Source organism: Tachysurus vachellii, chromosome 26 (assembly GCF_030014155.1).
Source record: "Tachysurus vachellii isolate PV-2020 chromosome 26, HZAU_Pvac_v1, whole genome shotgun sequence".
Taxonomy (NCBI): Eukaryota; Metazoa; Chordata; class Actinopteri; order Siluriformes; family Bagridae; genus Tachysurus; species Tachysurus vachellii.
This window is the reverse complement of record NC_083485.1, coordinates 4,378,588-4,396,667: the sequence shown is the minus strand read 5'-3', so window position 1 is coordinate 4,396,667 and position 18,080 is coordinate 4,378,588. Positions and strand designations below refer to the sequence as shown.

The following is an 18,080-nucleotide window of genomic DNA, read 5'->3' as shown; positions in this document are numbered from 1 at the left end:
AGTCACGTCTGTAGCTGGAGAAGGACGGGTGAAAACCAGGTCCAGCACATTGCCTCCTTTGTGTGTGGGGATGTAGCTGTTGAGTGTGAGTGTGAATGAGTCAAGAAGAGACAGGAGGGAAGAAGAATGTAGCTTGTCAGAGGGGAGGTTGAAGTCACCAAGCACTGTCAGGGGGGAGCTATCAGAAGGGAAAGCACTAAGCAGTGTGTCCATTTCTTCCAAGAAGTCACCTAGGGGACCAGGAGGGCGGTAAACAACAATGATAACAAGGTTAATTGGAGAGGTAACTGAAATGGCATGGAATTCAAAAGAGGAGATGGTTAAATGAGACAAGAGGAGAGGTGTAAAGCACCATTTCTTTGACAGCAATAAACCTGTACCACCACCCCTGCCGGTTTCTCGTGGTGAGTGAGAGAAAGCATAGGCAGAGGATAAAGCAGCTGGTGTAGCAGTGTTCTGTGGGGATATCCAGGTCTCTGTTAGCGCAAGAAAATCAAAGGAGTAATGGGAAGTTAAAGCAGAGATAAAATCAGCTTTTTTCACAGCAGACTGGCAATTCCAGAGCCCACCTACCACCACTGTTTGAGACTTACACAACAGAGGAGGGTAGATGAGGTTACTGGGATTGTGACCTCTGCTCTGTGGACGAGAGTGTCTGCGAGTGTAGGAATTGAGTACAGAGATGGGTTTAAGGCACATATTTGCAGTCAAGAGTGAGAATTAAGGTATGGTAGAATATAGCAAAATAGTATTAGACACAAAGTTTACAATGAGAGAGAGAGAGAGAGAGAGAGAGAGAGATACTTACAAACCGCTACAGACGCTAGCGTCTGTAGCGGAGAACCTTCAATTTAAATAGGTAAGCCCTGCCCCCAATTCACACCTTAAGGTAGACTGAAACTACTCCTGATTAATCAGCTGAGAGAACAACAAGGACCAACACTATAAAAATCAACAATGGTATAGAATATAACAATTCAAATCACACTATTCTAGAACAAAGTGAGTTAAGCAGATAGTATACAAAAGTCAGGAACCTACTTTACCAGAAGACAATATATTCAAATGAAGAGAGTTAAAGCACACAGAGAGAGAGAGAGAGAGAGAGAGAGAAAAGAGAGAGAGAGAGAGGGTGTGTGTGTGTGTGAGAGAGAGAGAGAGAGAGGTCTGCATACATTTTATTTCCCCCAATGCTCGTCACAGATGATGAATGGGGAAGGCGAGATGAGCGGCACAACATGTAGCCATTGTGGACAGATGAGTGTCACCAACTGTGGCAAGTAATGGAACTTTCTGCGGCCTTGTGGGAATTCCGGATCTGTAATCATTTCCCTATTCACATTAAGTAACGTGGTATTATTTTCTCCAAACGAGGAGTCTATTTATATCTTCCTGCTTAAATTTCCCTGCATGAGAACGTTGTAATTTGGTGGAAGGTGGGGAGGCGAGATATGTGTGTGTAAACATCGATAGATCGTACAAAACGACTCCCTCGTGCTTCCGTCTATTCTACTTCATAACAGCAAACAAAGCGTATCAAAAAGCATGGATTAAAATAGTCGCAATTTGTAACACTTTAATTTTGCAATACAATTAATACAGTACTAGTAAAAACTATTTGCATTGTTTCGCAATAATGACTTCGTATGATTTTATTCGACTCCAAGCGGTGCCACTGTTTGTGTTTTTTTTTTTAAAGTCAACCCTTGTCATGGTGGTTTATATGAAGAGATCTGTTACAGAGGTTGGAAAAAAGTGTCAGAATGCACTATAAATTGTGTACTGAAAGACATGCCATGCTGGGAATGAAGCTTTATTATTTTGTTGTTTTTTTTGAAGCTACACTTGGCTTTAGAAATCCCTTTATTATTCGGAGCACTGCAGAAGCTAAAGTGCTACGGAAAATTGCATGTTCATACCCAGGTCATAGCTGCCTCTCGTATGGTATGACAAAAGTGACTCTGGAGAAAACGGAGATTCTGGAGCGTTAAAAAAAAAAACACTGAAGTGGGGACGATAAATCGCCAGCTTTGCTTAAATACATTCCCAAAACATGGTATACTGTAAACCGACCGCCCCCTTACTTTCACATCCTTAAAGGCAGGGTATCCGATTTTTGAGAAATACTTCAGAAAACTGAGTCGGGACGAATAATAAAAAAATCAAAACAAAAATCAAAACAAACGCGTAGCCAATGACCAGAAAGGGGCGGGGTTTGTCAATATGCGGCAGAGCGTTCAGTGCGCATGTGTGACATTAGCAGAAAGCGGTTTTAACATTGACATGGAGGATAAAAACAAAGAAAGAAAGCGAAGAAAGACTTACAATAAGGCAAGGAGTAGGACGTGTTAATATAGGATCAGCTTTCCAGCGCTGGAGAGAACTGAAGGAGCAGGAAGTTGGTCACATATTCACAGATTGGAGTTTCCCGAGTCAATAACTCCTGAGCTAAACGCTGTTACTACACAAATAACACCTCTTTTCTATCGTAGTAATGTAGAGACGCAGCTACAACCGCGTTTTGTGTAGTAACAGCGTTTAGCTCAGGAGTTATTGACTCAGGAAATTCAACTTTACTTAAGACGCCGAGGTGCTTTTTTCCTTCTCGATCGGTGAGTAACGTTGGTTTTGCTTTGTTACACAGAACTAATATATGCCTTTGTCCTTTACATGATTATGCTTGTGTGTCACTTTTGCTTGTTTGTTTATCTGCAATCGTATTGTTCTTCACTTCAGCTATGATAAAGACACATTTCTTTCCATTAGTTGCCTGGGTTACGTATGTATGTGTGGGCGGAGCTATCAATACAGGGGTGGGACCCATTTGGGTTAGGGGCGTGTTTGTTTTTGGTGATTTCAAATGTCGACATTGGCTTTCAAACAACGGAGACCCCACCTTTAACCCTTCTGCTGACTTCGTCTGCATTCCTATACAAATTAGGAGCGCCGAGTCAACTTGACCTTGTCTGTTTTGACTGCTTATAAAAGATGAAGTATATATTATAGCCTTTTTTTCACCTTTTTAGTCTAACTTGTTTCCAACATATTAACATATATTTTGCAAAAAAATTTTGTAATATTTGGTATAATAAACCTCGATAATATGCAAAAATGCCTCGTTTTCTAGTAAAAAAAAACAAAAAAAAAAACAGAAATTTTGAATTATTTTCACTATAGAGGCAGAAAAGTTAATGCACAATTACAGGCTGGTATATTTCAAAGCCAGCGGATTGTTTTGAAACCATTTTGACCATTTTTAATGTCAGCAAATAATAAAACCTGTTTTTTCCAGGCCAAATTGACTTGAATGCTTATAAATCAAAATGCAATGCCCAATGCTTGTTTGTGTGTGTGTGTGGCATCATTGTGGTAGATCAAATTTTGCCCTCTGCTAGGCAAAGGCATATAAAAAGTGTGAAATATTTACAAATATGTAGCTTTTTTTTTTCTGGAGGCCTAATGAAATGCAATGCCCAGTGTGTGTGTGCGCGCATGTGTGTGGTGTGTGAGTGTGTGGACATTTTACGTGTGCATTTTTGTGTCTGTACGTATGTTCATTGCACTGAAAAAGGGCAAAAGTGTGAACTATTGCCCCACTAAATGTGGCCAGGTCAAGTTGACCCTGGATGATTTGAGGAGGAAAGTATTGACTTTACAAACACGTCAATTCAACGAAAATAGACAAAATTAAATTTTGAACAATAATTTGGAACAATCCTGGAAAATTTCAAGCAAATATGTGGAAGGAAACCCAAGTTATGACACATTAAACTTTCCAGCCGGGTCAGATTGACTCAGGGTCTGCAGAAGGGTTAACACAAGTCATGTACCAAGTAAGATTTCATTAAGGTTCTGAATTCCAAATGACCAAAGATCACTAACAAAAGGTTGTTTATTATTATTATTATTTTTTTTATATACGCTGGACCTGTCCTGCGTGCAAAGCCTAGATTTAAAACAAAAATCTAAATTGTTACAAATCGGTTTTTAAATTCTAACTAGCGGATTTTTATTATTTTTTTTTCCCGAAAGATGCAATTTTTCAGTGACGGCATCTTATGGTTATATGCCATGAATCCAAGCATTTCTACATGCTTAAAATCTTACTACGGTCTTACACAGTGTCTCTGCATTGCCGAGCCTGATTTAGCAATTGTGTCGATTTTTGTGCAGGGTTCGGAAAGCTACTCGGGCTCGCGTGGCCGAGGCGTGTCTCTTTTCAGGCAGTCCTCGGTTACGCCCTGTGCTGCCAGCTCTGCCAGGACATTGTCCAGGTAGTTGGGGTCTGGGTAGCCGTGGCCTGATACGTTCGACATCATCTCAGTCTTGTGGTGGATCTCGTTCCACACCACTGTGTCGGGCTCGCCTGTCGTGTTGGACGTGCCTACTGTGAAGATCAACCGCCGCGTCCACGCCACCTTCAGCAGCTCCAGCACCTGTCGAGAATTAGCATAGAGATGTTAGGGTATATGCCAATCTATGGATCTCTATTAGTGATGATGTTACTTGCTTCGACAAAAGTCCAGATCAGAAACGAAACCCCATTTTATACCAGCTGTAATCTAGACTGCTGCATCATAGAGCTTTCATATGCAATTTGCTGAAGAAGAAATATTAGCTAATGTACTCCATGAGCACACGATATCATACTGTTTAAGAATCAGACAGAACCGAAAGAACTTTAAACGCCAGTTTCCAACACATCTCAATATTATGATACGTTCAAGACCTTACATTCTGGACCATTGGTTGTCGTTTACACACTTTTACATGCGGTTTTGTCTCAGAAGATCGTCCTCGCTTGCTCGATTAGTGACTGTTTAATTAAAACCATCTGATACCTTTCTGCCCTTGTCGTTGTCAGGCAGGAAGCAGAAGCGAGGAAAACCTCGACAGGTGTAAGGCTGGCCAGGATTTGGGTGCTCGGTGCCCTGAGGACAGAAACACAAAACTTGCAATGTAATTAAAGTGTCTGGCCGATCTGAAGGTGCCGTTCGAAACGTGCATGACTCAGAACTGGGTGATGTTCCTCAAGATAAATGTCATGTACCTCAATGATGAAGTCAAATGGTATAATTTGGATTTGATTAAAATATTTTGGATTTTATAATTTGGATTTAATATATATATATATATATATATATATATATATATATATATATATATATATATATATATATATATATATATGGAGCAGTGACCTGTATTCCAGGTGGGATGTTGTAGATTATCTGTATAGTGCCGCAGTCTGGGTGGCCCGGGAGGGATTGTGGGATGCTGTATATTTCCATCTTGCCCTTTGGTTGAGTGCCGGTCTTTTCACCGTAGATTGTCTTGCAAGAAGGACACTGCAGGCTGCCATCCTTTAATGTGACAGACACAGAAATGTGAGTGGACACACACACACAGATACAACACAAGACAGGTGTTTCAAAATAACACAAGTGTCCAATACACACATCTAGAATAATATGACAATTTCAAACATAATACAAAACTTAATACGTAAGGCATTGCCCCAAGAGAGAGAAAAAAGAGTTTGGGTTAATGTTGTTCTAATGTGTGGCCAGCTTTCATTGATGATGATGGCGATTTCATCAAGTACAAAGACTTTTATGAGGAAGCAAAAATAATGTGAGGACATAAGTGACAAGGAAACTGTTCTATTCTGGTATGGCCTCATGCTATTTTATATTTAATGCTGCAAAGTGTGTGTGTGTGTGTGTGTGTGAGTGAGTGTGTGAGTGTGAGTGTGTGTGAGTGAGAGTGTGTGAGTGTGAGTGTGTGTGAGTGAGTGAGTGAGTGTGTGTGAGTGTGAGTGAGTGAGTGAGTGTGTGTGAGAGTGTGTGAGTGAGAGTGTGTGTGAGTGAGAGTGTGTGAGTGTGTGTGTGTGTGTGAGAGAGAGAGTGTGTGTGAGTGTGTGTGAGAGTGTGTGAGTGAGAGAGTGTGTGAGTGAGAGTGAGAGTGTGTGTGTGCGTGTGTGAGTGAGTGAGTGAGTGTGTGTGAGTGTGAGTGAGTGAGTGAGTGTGTGTGAGAGTGTGTGAGTGAGAGAGTGTGTGAGTGAGAGTGAGAGTGTGTGTGTGTGTGTGAGTGAGTGTGTATGAGAGTACCGAGCAGCATGCTTTCATTTTCTGCATGTTTTGTGGTTATCGTGGTACACACAAGGTTGACCAGCAAAAGCACGACCAACACCAACAAAATAATAAAATCCCCTTGAATTTAGAAACGTTGAAGCTGTAACAAGGTCACTGCCTAGCAAACTAAGAGGAAATAATTAGCTTCATATAACCGTTTACACAAAATATCACCGGAGTATTCGTGAAATTCCTGTCATTTGTCAACTGAACTAAAGCAAATCTGGATCTGAGATTCAGATATTATTGGTTGTCAGGAGTTATGATATATATATTAAACACAGATTACATGAACAGTCATGAACAAAAAAAAACATTCATTTGAAACATACACAAATGAAACAGTTTTAGAACTAATAGGTCATACAGACCAAAATGGCATTAGGGAAATTTCCCTCACACACAAACACACGTGTGTGTAATTCCTGACCTTCTTCAGGTACCAGCTGTAAATCGTCGCTGTCGGGTGAAATTTTGTCAATTTCATATTTTTTCACATATCGATGCTATTGGTCAGTCCCCACGTGGGTCTGTTATTTTTACAAGTTATTAACCAATCTAAAGTCTTGAAAATAGCTTGAGCGCAAATCTCATAACTCCATTGGACACTTCAACTGTCCACCTCTTCCTCACTCCGTGGGAGAGCTTCGCGATATATTTCTCCTCATGAAGAGTCGCAACGAATCAACACGTCTTCTGAGGTAAATGTCTTCAAAACACTGGGCTCAAAGAAAAAAAAATCTTGACCCCCGCTAGTTCTGGTGCTCGTCTGAGGACAGGAATTTAGCGCAAGACAATCCACTGCAACGTGGACTAAACCCTGTGCACTGCAGATAAGGTACAGCGTTTTTTTAATTTCCTGAAAAATAATGGTTTTGGAGATACGAGGATTCCGCCCGACAGCGACAATATATTGCTAAATAATATTTTTTTTGTCATTCTAATAGTTAATCGATAGAGAGAACAGAATATTATTCAAATCAAATCACACGCAAGGAATTTGGTTCCAGCGGTTTGTGACTCTCAAAGGTACAGACATAAATAACACTATACTATGTAAGAAAACAATGCAGACGATGAGATACAATATGGACAGAATGAGTATAAAATATGAATATAGAATGAATAAAATATATAAAATATGAATATAGAATATGAACGATCAGTTATGTACATAAGCCCTGCGATGGGTTGGCAATCCGTCCAGGGTGTATCCTGCCTTGATGCCCGATGACGCCTGAGATAGGCACAGGTTCCCCGTGACCCGAGGTAGTTCGGATAAGCGGTAGAAGATGAATGAATGAGTTATGTACATAAAGTGTGGGAGTGCAAATAACAATATTGTGCAATATTATGCGTTTTGTACAATATACAGCAGCAGTAGTATGTAATATACAGATGATTTGATGACTGACAGTCTGTGTGTTCTCTCTATTATTCTGTGCTCTCAAAAAATAAGAATTAGAATTAAATAACGCTACATAAAACAACAGAGTAATATTAATGAATGAGGGGGAAAAAAAGGAACAAAATGTGAATCAGTTTTTTGGCAGTTTAATCGTCACCTATTAAAGGACGTGGCTTACGGCTGTGGCGCAACACTGGGCTTTTTATGAAACTTCCACTTCCAGCCTAAATTTGTAGATCGCTTTGTCTTACGCAGAAACACATACTGTACAAAACAGGTTTACTCGAAGGTTGATAAATGAGGCCCAGGGTTTAGACATTTTTTTTGAGAAATGAAACATTTGCTCGATTAACTTTTTTCTTTTTTCCTTTTTAAACTTTTCACTGTGACAGTGTGTTTAACTAATAATCAGTAAACTAGCATTATTTCTTGACTGGTTATTAAACAGTTTCGTTTTGTCCCTAGATAAAGTAGACTTTCATCCGTTTGACATTTTAGCTTTACTGGTGCGAGCACGGCGCTGTGAGCCTCGCTGATGAAAGTGTCGTACCTTGTTGCCGTTGTTGTACATGGCCAGCATGCAGAGCATGTGTAAGGTGTGTCCACACTTGGTGAACTTTCCCACTGTGCTGGGCTGCAGAGTCTGGCTGCCCCCTTCAGGGCTGTCGTAGCCAGAGGGACACGACAGACGCTCCATGCAAATCATGCAGTCCTAAAACAACACGACAACACAGTTGTTTCCCTCTGAGGAAGCAAATACACTGAACTACAGTGACATGGAATGTTACACAGTGCTGTAAGAAGTCATTCCGAATGGTTAAGCATTTTTGTTGGTTTGAGCAGATGATGATCTTGATGTATTTCGTACCTCATCAGGGATCGCACGCACTTCCTCCATGTATTTCTTAATGACCTCTTCGGGTCTCTGGGCAGCTGAGAACACACAACGGAAACATTTTAAACGCATCCAAAAAGTCAGCATCCCTTCACCGGGCTGCAGAAATGTTCAGAAAAATGCAGAATTATATGCTGATTGACTCTCTGCGACACGCGCTAGATCTATGCTATAAAAAAAAAAAAAAAAAAAAAAAGGACCTTGCTGCACAATAAGAGCACAAACCATGTGTGAACTCTGCACAGTAAAGAAAAGAAAAAAAAGAAGAAGGGAAAAAAAAAAAAGTGCTGTACTGAGACATTAAGCAGTTTAGCACGGCGTACTCCGGGAGAGTGCTTCTATTTGCACCAGCACCTCTTCCTGCGTGCACAAATGGCTCCAAGGTAAATATGATTACTAAAGACGAATCGTATGGTACGACTTTCCCAGAGTAACAGTCAAAGCTATAGCGAGGAATTTAATATGCAATAAGCAGCAGTTGAGGCCCCATTGGTCCTAGTGCACTTCACAATACAGGTTAAGTTTAGAGTGCTGGCGGCGACGCTGAAATGCTCGTGTTGACACTGAAATGGTTTTGTTAGCGGATATTAAAAGGAAGTGGGTTAGGCTTGCTTGTAAGTGTCAGTCTTGTCTGAGCCTCGTCAGATCTCCCCGCCTAAATGAGCTTTAAAAGCCAGGAAGCGCAAAAAGCATGGTGCGGACACGTGACGTACATTATCTATCGCCTTTAGTAGACAGATGTTCCCAGAAAATCTAAGTCTACTAAAAGGTGGTAGAGCGTTTTCTTACTTAGCGCCCAAACTTTGGAACAGTCTTCCTGATAGTGTTCGAGGCTCAGACACACTTTCCCAGTTTAAATGTAGATTAAAAACTCATCTCTTTAGTCAGGCGTACACATAATACATCCCATAATATTGTGCACTATTACATCAGACTTGCAAATATTATGAACAGCAGATATGTTAATCCCTCTCCACTGCTTCTCTCTTTCTACCGTTCCCTAGGCATCCAGAAATTGTACCAGCTCAGATCGTCTCGCGAGCGATGAAGATTTTGGACCTCCACTGAGACGAGGCCGACTCTGAGAATCCTGAGACATCTAGAGATCTACCAGCTTCAGTTAGACTCTGCGATACTAAAGAGGAGATGTGAACTCCATGTGGTCTTTTACATCATTACAACATTTATCAGACTGTATATTTATAAATCACACCCTACAGTGTCACCCATATGAGGATGAGGTTCCCTTTGTGTTTGGTTCCTCTAAAGGTTTCTTCCTTTACCATCTAAGGGAGTTTTTCCTCACCACAGTCACCTGAGTCACCTCAGACTTGCTCATTGGGGATAAATACATACACATTGTGAACTAAATATATCTAATATTAATCTTGAATTTTTGCATTCTATTAATCTTTATATTATTCTTTATATTAATCTTTATATTAACCTTTTGTTCTATGTTTATGTTCTGTAAAGCTGCTTTGAGACAATGTCAATTGTAAAAAGCGCTATACAAATAAACTTGAATTGAATTGAATTATGTACACTGCTTAGGATGTAGATGTTTAGTCGAACGGGATTAGAAAACATGCGTAACGTCAAAAGCGTCGCAAGCAAGTCATGGATGAACACAAATGGAGTGATGAAGTGTGCGGGTGTGGCGAAAGGCAGAGCGAGTGAGTGAGTGTGCATGCGCGATGTAACGTCTGTTACTGTACAGACTTAGCAGTGAATCACAAAACCCAACACCACACACACACAACACATAATAGAGTATTCGGTAAATAACCAAAAAAAAAAAAAAACTGCGTAAGCAAGACAAAAGTGTTTAGAGCAAGCAGCAGAATCATGTGAGGAGAAAAAAAAAATAAAAAAAAAAAAGAAGAGGGGTGTGGGCAGTAGGGGCAGTTCAGTGCGGGGTTAGGTGTTTAGGTTTGACACGGCTTAGCTACCTGTCCTGTGCTGTCTCTTTGCCCTCTTAACGGAGCTGGCCTGGGCTTGGTTGGGCCTGCCGGGGGGGCTGGTCATGAAGCGAACTCCCAGTCCTGCTGCTGACATCAAAATGGAAGCCATGCCTGGACAGCCGGCCCCGAGAGCCAGGTGGAAAACATGCGGGGGAGGAAGGGAAGGGAGGGAAGGAAGTGGAGGAGAGGAAAAGTGATGAGCCAAAAAGTGGAGCAGGCCAACCACAAGTGAGGGGGTGGTTGCATGCTGTGATGAAGGGCGTGAGTTCGGAGCATCCCTTGACAGTAAGAAAAACTGACAGTGAGTGTCATCCACCTGACTGCGCTTTAGTGAGCTGTACCGGAACACTCGGAGAAGTCGGAGCCCATCAGGGCTTTGCCACGGAGGTTCGCCGAACGGCTCGTTATCCTAGTTCTGTATTTCAGCAGAGGTCCTTCTTACTTGCTGATAAACTGCAGATACCCCAAATCCAGCAAAATCCCCCCTCGACCCACCCCCACCCGAGATCCTGTCAAGTCCAATCTTAAAACTAAAATATCTAGGCTGTTGTATGACCTGGTGGTAAAAAAAAAAAAAGAAAAAAAAAAAAAAAGAAAGAAACAGACTCACCATGATGTATTGAAGCAAAGCTCAGATGAGGTCAGCTTTTGTTAAAAAAACGTATCACGAAACAAAACGACAAATTAAAAAGCTAGGACATACCACAATGAAGATCTGGGACTGATGATCTACGCTTGCACCAGGTGGGAAACCTTTTGTTGTTTTTTCTATTATGTATCTGAGCCAAAGTCAAGGATACACACTTGGCCAGAGAATCTTGATCTGGTTCACTGACTCACTGACTGACTGACTGACTGACTGACTGACTGACTGACACTCACAAGAAAGGTGATTACAAAATGATACAGGACAAAATGTCAAAAACATTAGAGGGGGTGGGGAGAATATTGAGGAATTAAAAACAAAGGCACATGGGAGAGGGGAAGAAAAAAAATAAAATAAAAGGCTGTTTTTGGAGATGTGTTTGTACGGTACCTGCCAGTGCCGCGCTCACGCTGCTGGAGCCGTTCAGCTGTAAGGGAACCTGTGGAATGCTGTGGAAATAGAAATAATAATTGTCAATCGTCAATCTTTAATGAATTCTCAAAACCGTTTGGTCAGAAAGAATCACTTTCACAAACTGCAGCTATGTGATTAATGATTGTTTAACTGGTTACTCCGTCTGTGATGGACATCCCCTTGAATCCGAGTCAGAAATAACTTTTTCTGAAAACAGGCTCTTCCTGCATGATGGAATGGAGGTTTCCTCTTTTCCCACTGAACATAATGGTTTCGGTCTTCCACGCTTCCTGAGACAGGCTTCTGTATTCGCGTGAGCTTGGGTTAAAAGCAGAACGTTAACGCTGCTCGCTAATGTAGAAGTGCTGCGAGTCAGGAAGCGGATCTATGGATCGGCTTAAAGAGCTAAGCAACGGTCTTAGGACTGGATACGTTACAGGAGATTCTCTGTTATGCCCCTTTCGGTCATGCCATGTTCCTTTATTTCATTTCGACTGAGGTTGCGCTGGTGCACTTGGCCGTGTAATTTCCCTAATGACTCTCTCTCTCTCTCTCTCTCTTTCTCTCAACCCCAAACACACACGCACCATCCTACTGTCACGATGACTCATCGCCATTAACTCATCCGCATCAGGACGTAAATAAACTACAGACGTTTTGGACCAACTTAGCATGTGTTTGTAAACTCCTCTACATGGGAGCGTTTTTCAATTATCGCTCAAATGTCATGGCGAAACGGTGCGTTTAGCCGTTCAGGTGCCTGGTAGCCCAATTCCTAATGTTAATGGAACTACAAACACACACACAACCAACATATATCTACATATATGGAATACAATTGTAATTGAATGCAAATTAATATGCAAAGTACGCTTATTTTCTGCCTGATCGGAACAAAGCAGGAATGTCAGATAGCATACCGATGCCAATGAATCAATCCTGAGATAGTAGTAGTGCTAGAAAAGGGGGTAGAAATGACAGTGGACGCTCCTCAGCACTTTAGTTTGTACAAAAAGCCATGAATGTCGCATGGTTTGTCGGTCTGGTTCCTGCATATTACTACAGGTGTGAGTCACCGCCAACAGATAAACAGGTTAGAACTGTGGTTCAGCAGTTCGTGGCCGGTTAAGTTTCAGAAGCAGGTTGTATATCTTCATTTAGATCACTGAAAGATGCAAGACTGCTTTCAGTTGAGCACAAACAGGTGAAGTAAGCAGGACAGGAGTTAAGGCTTTCGGGTTCACCACTAACAAATTCAATCCGGAATACCTTCATTTAAAAAAAAAAAAACAATTTTTAATTCGGAAATCTCTCACCTAAACAAAGGAATGTTCTTTCGTTTGGATTCGGTGGTAAATTCAGCACAGAGGCTTTTGACAACAGTAATTGGCTCATAAAAAGTGTTGACACGAGGTTTAGAAAGAAGAAGCAGACATTCAACACTGTGAGTGTCAGATGAGTGTTAAAAGGGAAACGGAGTCAAATCCAACTCAAAGTGCGATCCTGTCTACTTTAAACGCGTTAAAGCAGAGAGAGAGAGATGGTGTCAAAGGCAATGTCAGATGGTATGACTAAGCAGGAGCTTACAGAAGTTTAAACTAGGTCATATTCTATACTCCTAAGTTAAAAGTTTGCCCATGGGCCAAACAGTCAGCATTTAAGGTTGACATTTTGGAAATACTGATATACTGCCAGCCGAATCACTGAACCTCACCTCAATCCATTGGATGTGGGTGGAAAGGACTGCACCGGGCCTGGATGCTGAGCCATAGACGTAGATGCCGGGCTCCAGGGTCCTCCCCAAGCCATGTTCCCTACAGAGAGTGGCCTTCTGGGATATGGAGAATACGCAGAGGATGGGCCAGCTCCTGCAGAAAAAGAGTGGCGCGATCGGCCAGGCATGGGTCCATGGCTCAAACACTGCTGGCACGTGCACGCAGGGCCAGAGTGGATGACCGTAGCCGTCCCAGAGGCTGCTGCATGAGGGTATGGCGTACTGGTCTGCCTGCGCACGCGCCGCCGGTAACCAGAGCTCTTGTTGATCTGTTCGAGTGATGTAAAGTCCACCACGTAGTTATGTCTGTGTGGTCCCAAGTCCGCTGTAGTCTGGCGTGCTAGGTAACTGTTCTCCAGCAAACCAGACGTGTGCATTTCATATGCCGTCCAGCCGCCCTCGTCGTTGGCCCATTCCCAGAGAACGCCGTTGACAAGTACAGTCGACTGTGGGAACAGGCTGCGTCGCACCGAGCGGATCTTACCTGCGGGATAAACAAAGTGTACAGTTAACTGTTATTTAAAAATTTTTTTAGATATTTCATTCACACCTGGATTCTAACATTTAAAAATAACCTGCAGTGAGATGCTGGTGGTAGCACTTCACAGCGTCCTGGTTCGATAAGGTGGGATTTCTTTTATGGTGACAGTGGCTGCAAATGTTTTGCCCCAGAATGTGAAAGTGAATTATGCAATCTAGGGGTGGGGGTCAGCATATGTATTGCCACCATTGCTTATGCTTGAAAGAGTTGCTTACCATTGACATACAATGTTGTCATTTTATTTTCATTTTTTTTTATTTCTATAAATTTAAGTTACAGTAGTGACTGAGTTAGCAATCATCATGATTATGCATTAGCTTGTTTATGCATGAGCATTTTAGTCTCTAGGGGTTCTTTCAGAAACACAACATAAAAATAGTTAGCAGAAACACACGTACGTTTTCTTCATTTGCTTAAAAAGGCAAAGCACACCTAAAATACTCCGGCAATTTGCTTAGTACTATTTTTAAGCGCAACTTCAGAGAGTTATTCTAACCATTGTCCATCCTGTCTGAACCTAACGCATGTTTCCTGCTATTATTTCCTCCTCTGTCCATCCTGTTCAGTCAGCATTTAGTGCAGGTGTCAGAGGGCTTTCAAAAACAAGGTCACTGTTGTGGCAGAGCTTCTGTAGTGCGTTTGACGCAACCTGGAAAGGCCGACCATCTGAGAATTTATAAAACTCAGCAAAGACGAACGGTCGTGTTGGCCTTTTAACCGTTTTACCTCAGGTTCTTTGTGGTTATTACAGACACTTTCAGACAATTTCTATTGGAGTTCAGACATCATGAGCAGGCTTTTTCCTCAGCGTTGTCACTGTACTGAATCTTTTCTAAAACCTAAACGAAACAAAAAAAATTTAATAAAATACTTTCTGGATTTTCCGAGAGCACACTAGAGCACGCGATTCTGGGTCTGTGATGTATTATTAATGTTTATTTTTTTTAAACTTTTTGGCTACACTGAAAGTAAAGGAAAAAAAAAAAACACAATTCCCCAAACCCATGTTTATTGTTATTACTGAGGTATCATAGTTTGGCTGTTTGACTGATTTAACCTCAATAGAAAAACAAAAATGACACACTTTACATACTAAAATTCAAGTTTTGAAGTAAGGAAAGTTCAGGAATAAAAATCTCTATGGATGAAATAAACAGCAAAGGGCCTAATATCTGACTTGGACTACCTGACTTTAATATCAAGCTGGCACTGTTTGGGCCCCTGATCAAGGCCCTTAACCCTCAATTGCTCAGTTTTATAAAATGAGATAAAAAGTGTAAGTCACTCTGGATAAAGGTGTCTGCTAAATGTGATGATGGTTGAACCTCAAAGCTCCATGGTTTGTTTGAGGTGGTATTTACTTTATGGATAAAGGCTGAAAGTGGTCCAGGGGGTGAACATATCCATGAGTAATAACGAAGCAGGAGAAACACAGCTTGTGCTTGAAAGAGAGATGCTTACCGGTGTCCTGTCGGAACTGTTTGAGGCTCGGGATATCGATGATATAGGAAGCGAGGCTCGGGTCACTCTGCCCCAGGGAGATGGTGGTGACAGCCGGGCCTGCACTCCGATGGTGCTGGAGACAGTGCTCTATAAAGCAGCTCACCTGACCGCTGTAGGGTCGCCACGAACCGCCGTCATCCTGCCATTCCCACACCACCGCCATGCCCTGCACCTGGCCAACAGATCCGGACGAGGACGCAGACAGAGACGGGCCGCTCCGTGAGCCGCTCACGCCTGAAGAGTAACCGGAAGCCGTGGCCATTCCTCAGAAGCTAATTCTTCAAATCGAGCTAACAGACGTCGCGCTGGTTAAACAGATTCATTTGTCTTCTATCTGATCTAATCTGATCTCGTTCACCTGTCTGTTAAACACGGCTCCCCTGCAAAGTCTTCTAATCTCGCTAACAATCAGCTCGCATCTTTTACGCAGCTAAGCTAATGCTAAGCTAATGCTAAGCTAACGCTAAGCTAACTCGGCTAATTTAGCTGACGAACGTTAGCCACCTAGCGCACCTTTTCCTGTTATTCACAGACAACCCAGCAGTTCAGCTTCACAGGGCCGAACTCAGATTAAATGACCAGGTTACAGTAAAATAAATGTCTGTGAAAAACAAACTGTTCTCTTTCTATCAGGTTAAAGCATTAAAATATGTCCTAGAGTGCGCGTGCTGTGTCCGCTGCTGTGCGCGTGAGGCGTCGCTAAGAGAATTCCAAAACAAACGCGAACAAAAGCGTGAAGCCAGCGACAGTGTGCTCTGTGTACAATAAACAAGCCCCATGAGGAAAGGAAATAAATAGAAAATATGACTCTTCTTATTCTCTATTATTATTAATATTGTTATTATTATTAATGTTATTATTATTATTATTATTATTATTATTATTATTATTATTATTATTATTAATATTATTATTATTAATGTTTATATTATTATTATTAGTAGTAGTTGTTAATAATAATAATGTTTTAGTTATTGTAACAAAATATTATTGTTATTTCCTTCTTGATTTACTCCTCCTCCTATTATTATTATTATTATTATTATTATTATTATTATTATTATTATTATTATTATTATTATTAATGTTTATATTATTATTAGTAGTAGTTGTTGTTAATAATAATAATAATAATAATGTTTTAGTTATTGTAACAAAATATTATTGTTATTTCCTTCTTGATTTACTCCTCCTCCTATTATTATTATTATTATTATTATTATTATTATTATTAATATTATTATTATTAATGTTTATATTATTATTATTAGTAGTAGTTGTTAATAATAATAATGTTTTAGTTATTGTAACAAAATATTATTGTTATTTCCTTCTTGATTTACTCCTCCTCCTATTATTATTATTATTATTATTATTATTATTATTATTATTAATGTTTATATTATTATTAGTAGTAGTTGTTGTTAATAATAATAATAATAATGTTTTAGTTATTGTAACAAAATATTATTGTTATTTCCTTCTTGATTTACTCCTCCTCCTATTATTATTATTATTATTATTATTATTATTATTATTATTATTATTATTAATGTTTATATTATTATTAGTAGTAGTAGTTGTTAATAATAATAATAATGTTTTAGTTATTGTAACAAAATATTATTGTTATTTCCTTCTTGATTTACTCCTCCTCCTATTATTATTATTATTATTATTATTATTATTATTATTAATGTTTATATTATTATTAGTAGTAGTAGTTGTTAATAATAATAATAATAATAATAATGTTTTAGTTATTGTAACAAAATATTATTGTTATTTCCTTCTTGATTTACTCCTCCTCCTATTATTATTATTATTATTAATGTTTATATTATTATTATTAGTAGTAGTTGTTAATAATAATAATAATGTTTTAGTTATTGTAACAAAATATTATTGTTATTTCCTTCTTGATTTACTCCTCCTCCTATTATTATTATTATTATTATTATTATTATTATTATACTACACTGTAAAGCATTTTAAGGTTGTTAAAATTAGAAGCAAAAGTTCACCTGCAACAGTGAGTTTAAAATAAACCTGAATATAAGATTTTATAAACTTGACAAAGATTATATCAACTAGAGTTCAATATCCAAAACTTGCCATGACAATTCAAGTGTCTCTATATAGATAAATTTATTGCAACCTTTCTTTTCACTAAAAGGAACAGTCGTAAATCACATTGTCAAATCACTACATGTCCTACCGTGTATGTTTGTGTGTGACAAATAAAATTTGAATTCTAATTTGACTAAAGAGAAGAAACAAATTCACACAATTTAATGAGGCTCTCGTGTTACAGTGTGTTGTTGTTGTTTACTACAAGTACTGTTAGAATTGTTTTTGTTCCTATTAGTAGTCATATAGTAATATAATAATCCTATAATTATTATCATATAATAAGTACACCTCACAGTTAATAATTTGTTAATAATATTTTTGTTATTGTAGTTTTCCTTGATTTCCTCCTCTTCCTATTCTTCTTCTTCTTCTTCTTCTTCTTCTTCTTATTCTTATTATTATTATTATTATTATTATGTAAATACATACATTGCGCCAGTAGATGTCGCTGCAAACAGACTCGGGATTTTACTTTAAAAAGGCTAATAATTCGAAGTTTAAACCAACGTCAAATACAGATTTTGCAAATACGTTTTCTACACTTTAGTAAATTATAATATTCTATAAATTACCATCTGATTTTTTGGTTAATTGTGAACCAATTAGCAATTAGGACCATTTAGCGCTGACCACTTCCACTTTGTGCTCATTGCAAAGATTTACAAAAT

At 39.5% G+C, this 18,080-nt stretch overlaps 1 protein-coding gene across 2 annotated transcripts; it reads right to left on the bottom strand.

The window, feature by feature from the left end:
* Positions 1-1,550: 1,550 nt before the first annotated feature.
* On the bottom strand, positions 1,551-16,005 carry dtx2 (deltex 2, E3 ubiquitin ligase). Of its 2 annotated transcripts, XM_060862682.1 has the most exons (9): positions 15,238-16,005; positions 13,176-13,719; positions 11,438-11,496; positions 10,390-10,512; positions 8,411-8,475; positions 8,093-8,254; positions 5,202-5,363; positions 4,842-4,931; positions 1,551-4,436 (listed from the first exon to the last, which is right to left on the bottom strand). In XM_060862682.1, exons 1-9 carry the CDS (start codon positions 15,539-15,541, stop codon positions 4,185-4,187), a joined length of 1,761 nt encoding a protein of 586 aa, XP_060718665.1. In that variant the 5' UTR covers positions 15,542-16,005; the 3' UTR covers positions 1,551-4,184. The 2 variants fall into 2 exon arrangements, with proteins under 2 accessions (XP_060718665.1, XP_060718666.1); XM_060862683.1 differs by lacking the exon at positions 10,390-10,512.
* Between the last annotated feature and the right edge of the window lie 2,075 nt (positions 16,006-18,080).

Bases quoted from the DNA above. Each gene is read 5' to 3' on its own strand.
- dtx2 (XM_060862682.1), bottom strand. From the start codon at position 15,541: ATGGCCACGGCTTCCGGTTACTCTTCAGGCGTGAGCGGCTCACGGAGC. The intron at 10,513-11,437 runs GTACCGTACAAA...CCGGCTGTCCAG, and splicing joins CGTGAGCGCGGCACTGGCAG to GCATGGCTTCCATTTTGATG. The intron at 4,437-4,841 runs GTATCAGATGGT...AATTCTCGACAG, and splicing joins ACAACGACAAGGGCAGAAAG to GTGCTGGAGCTGCTGAAGGT.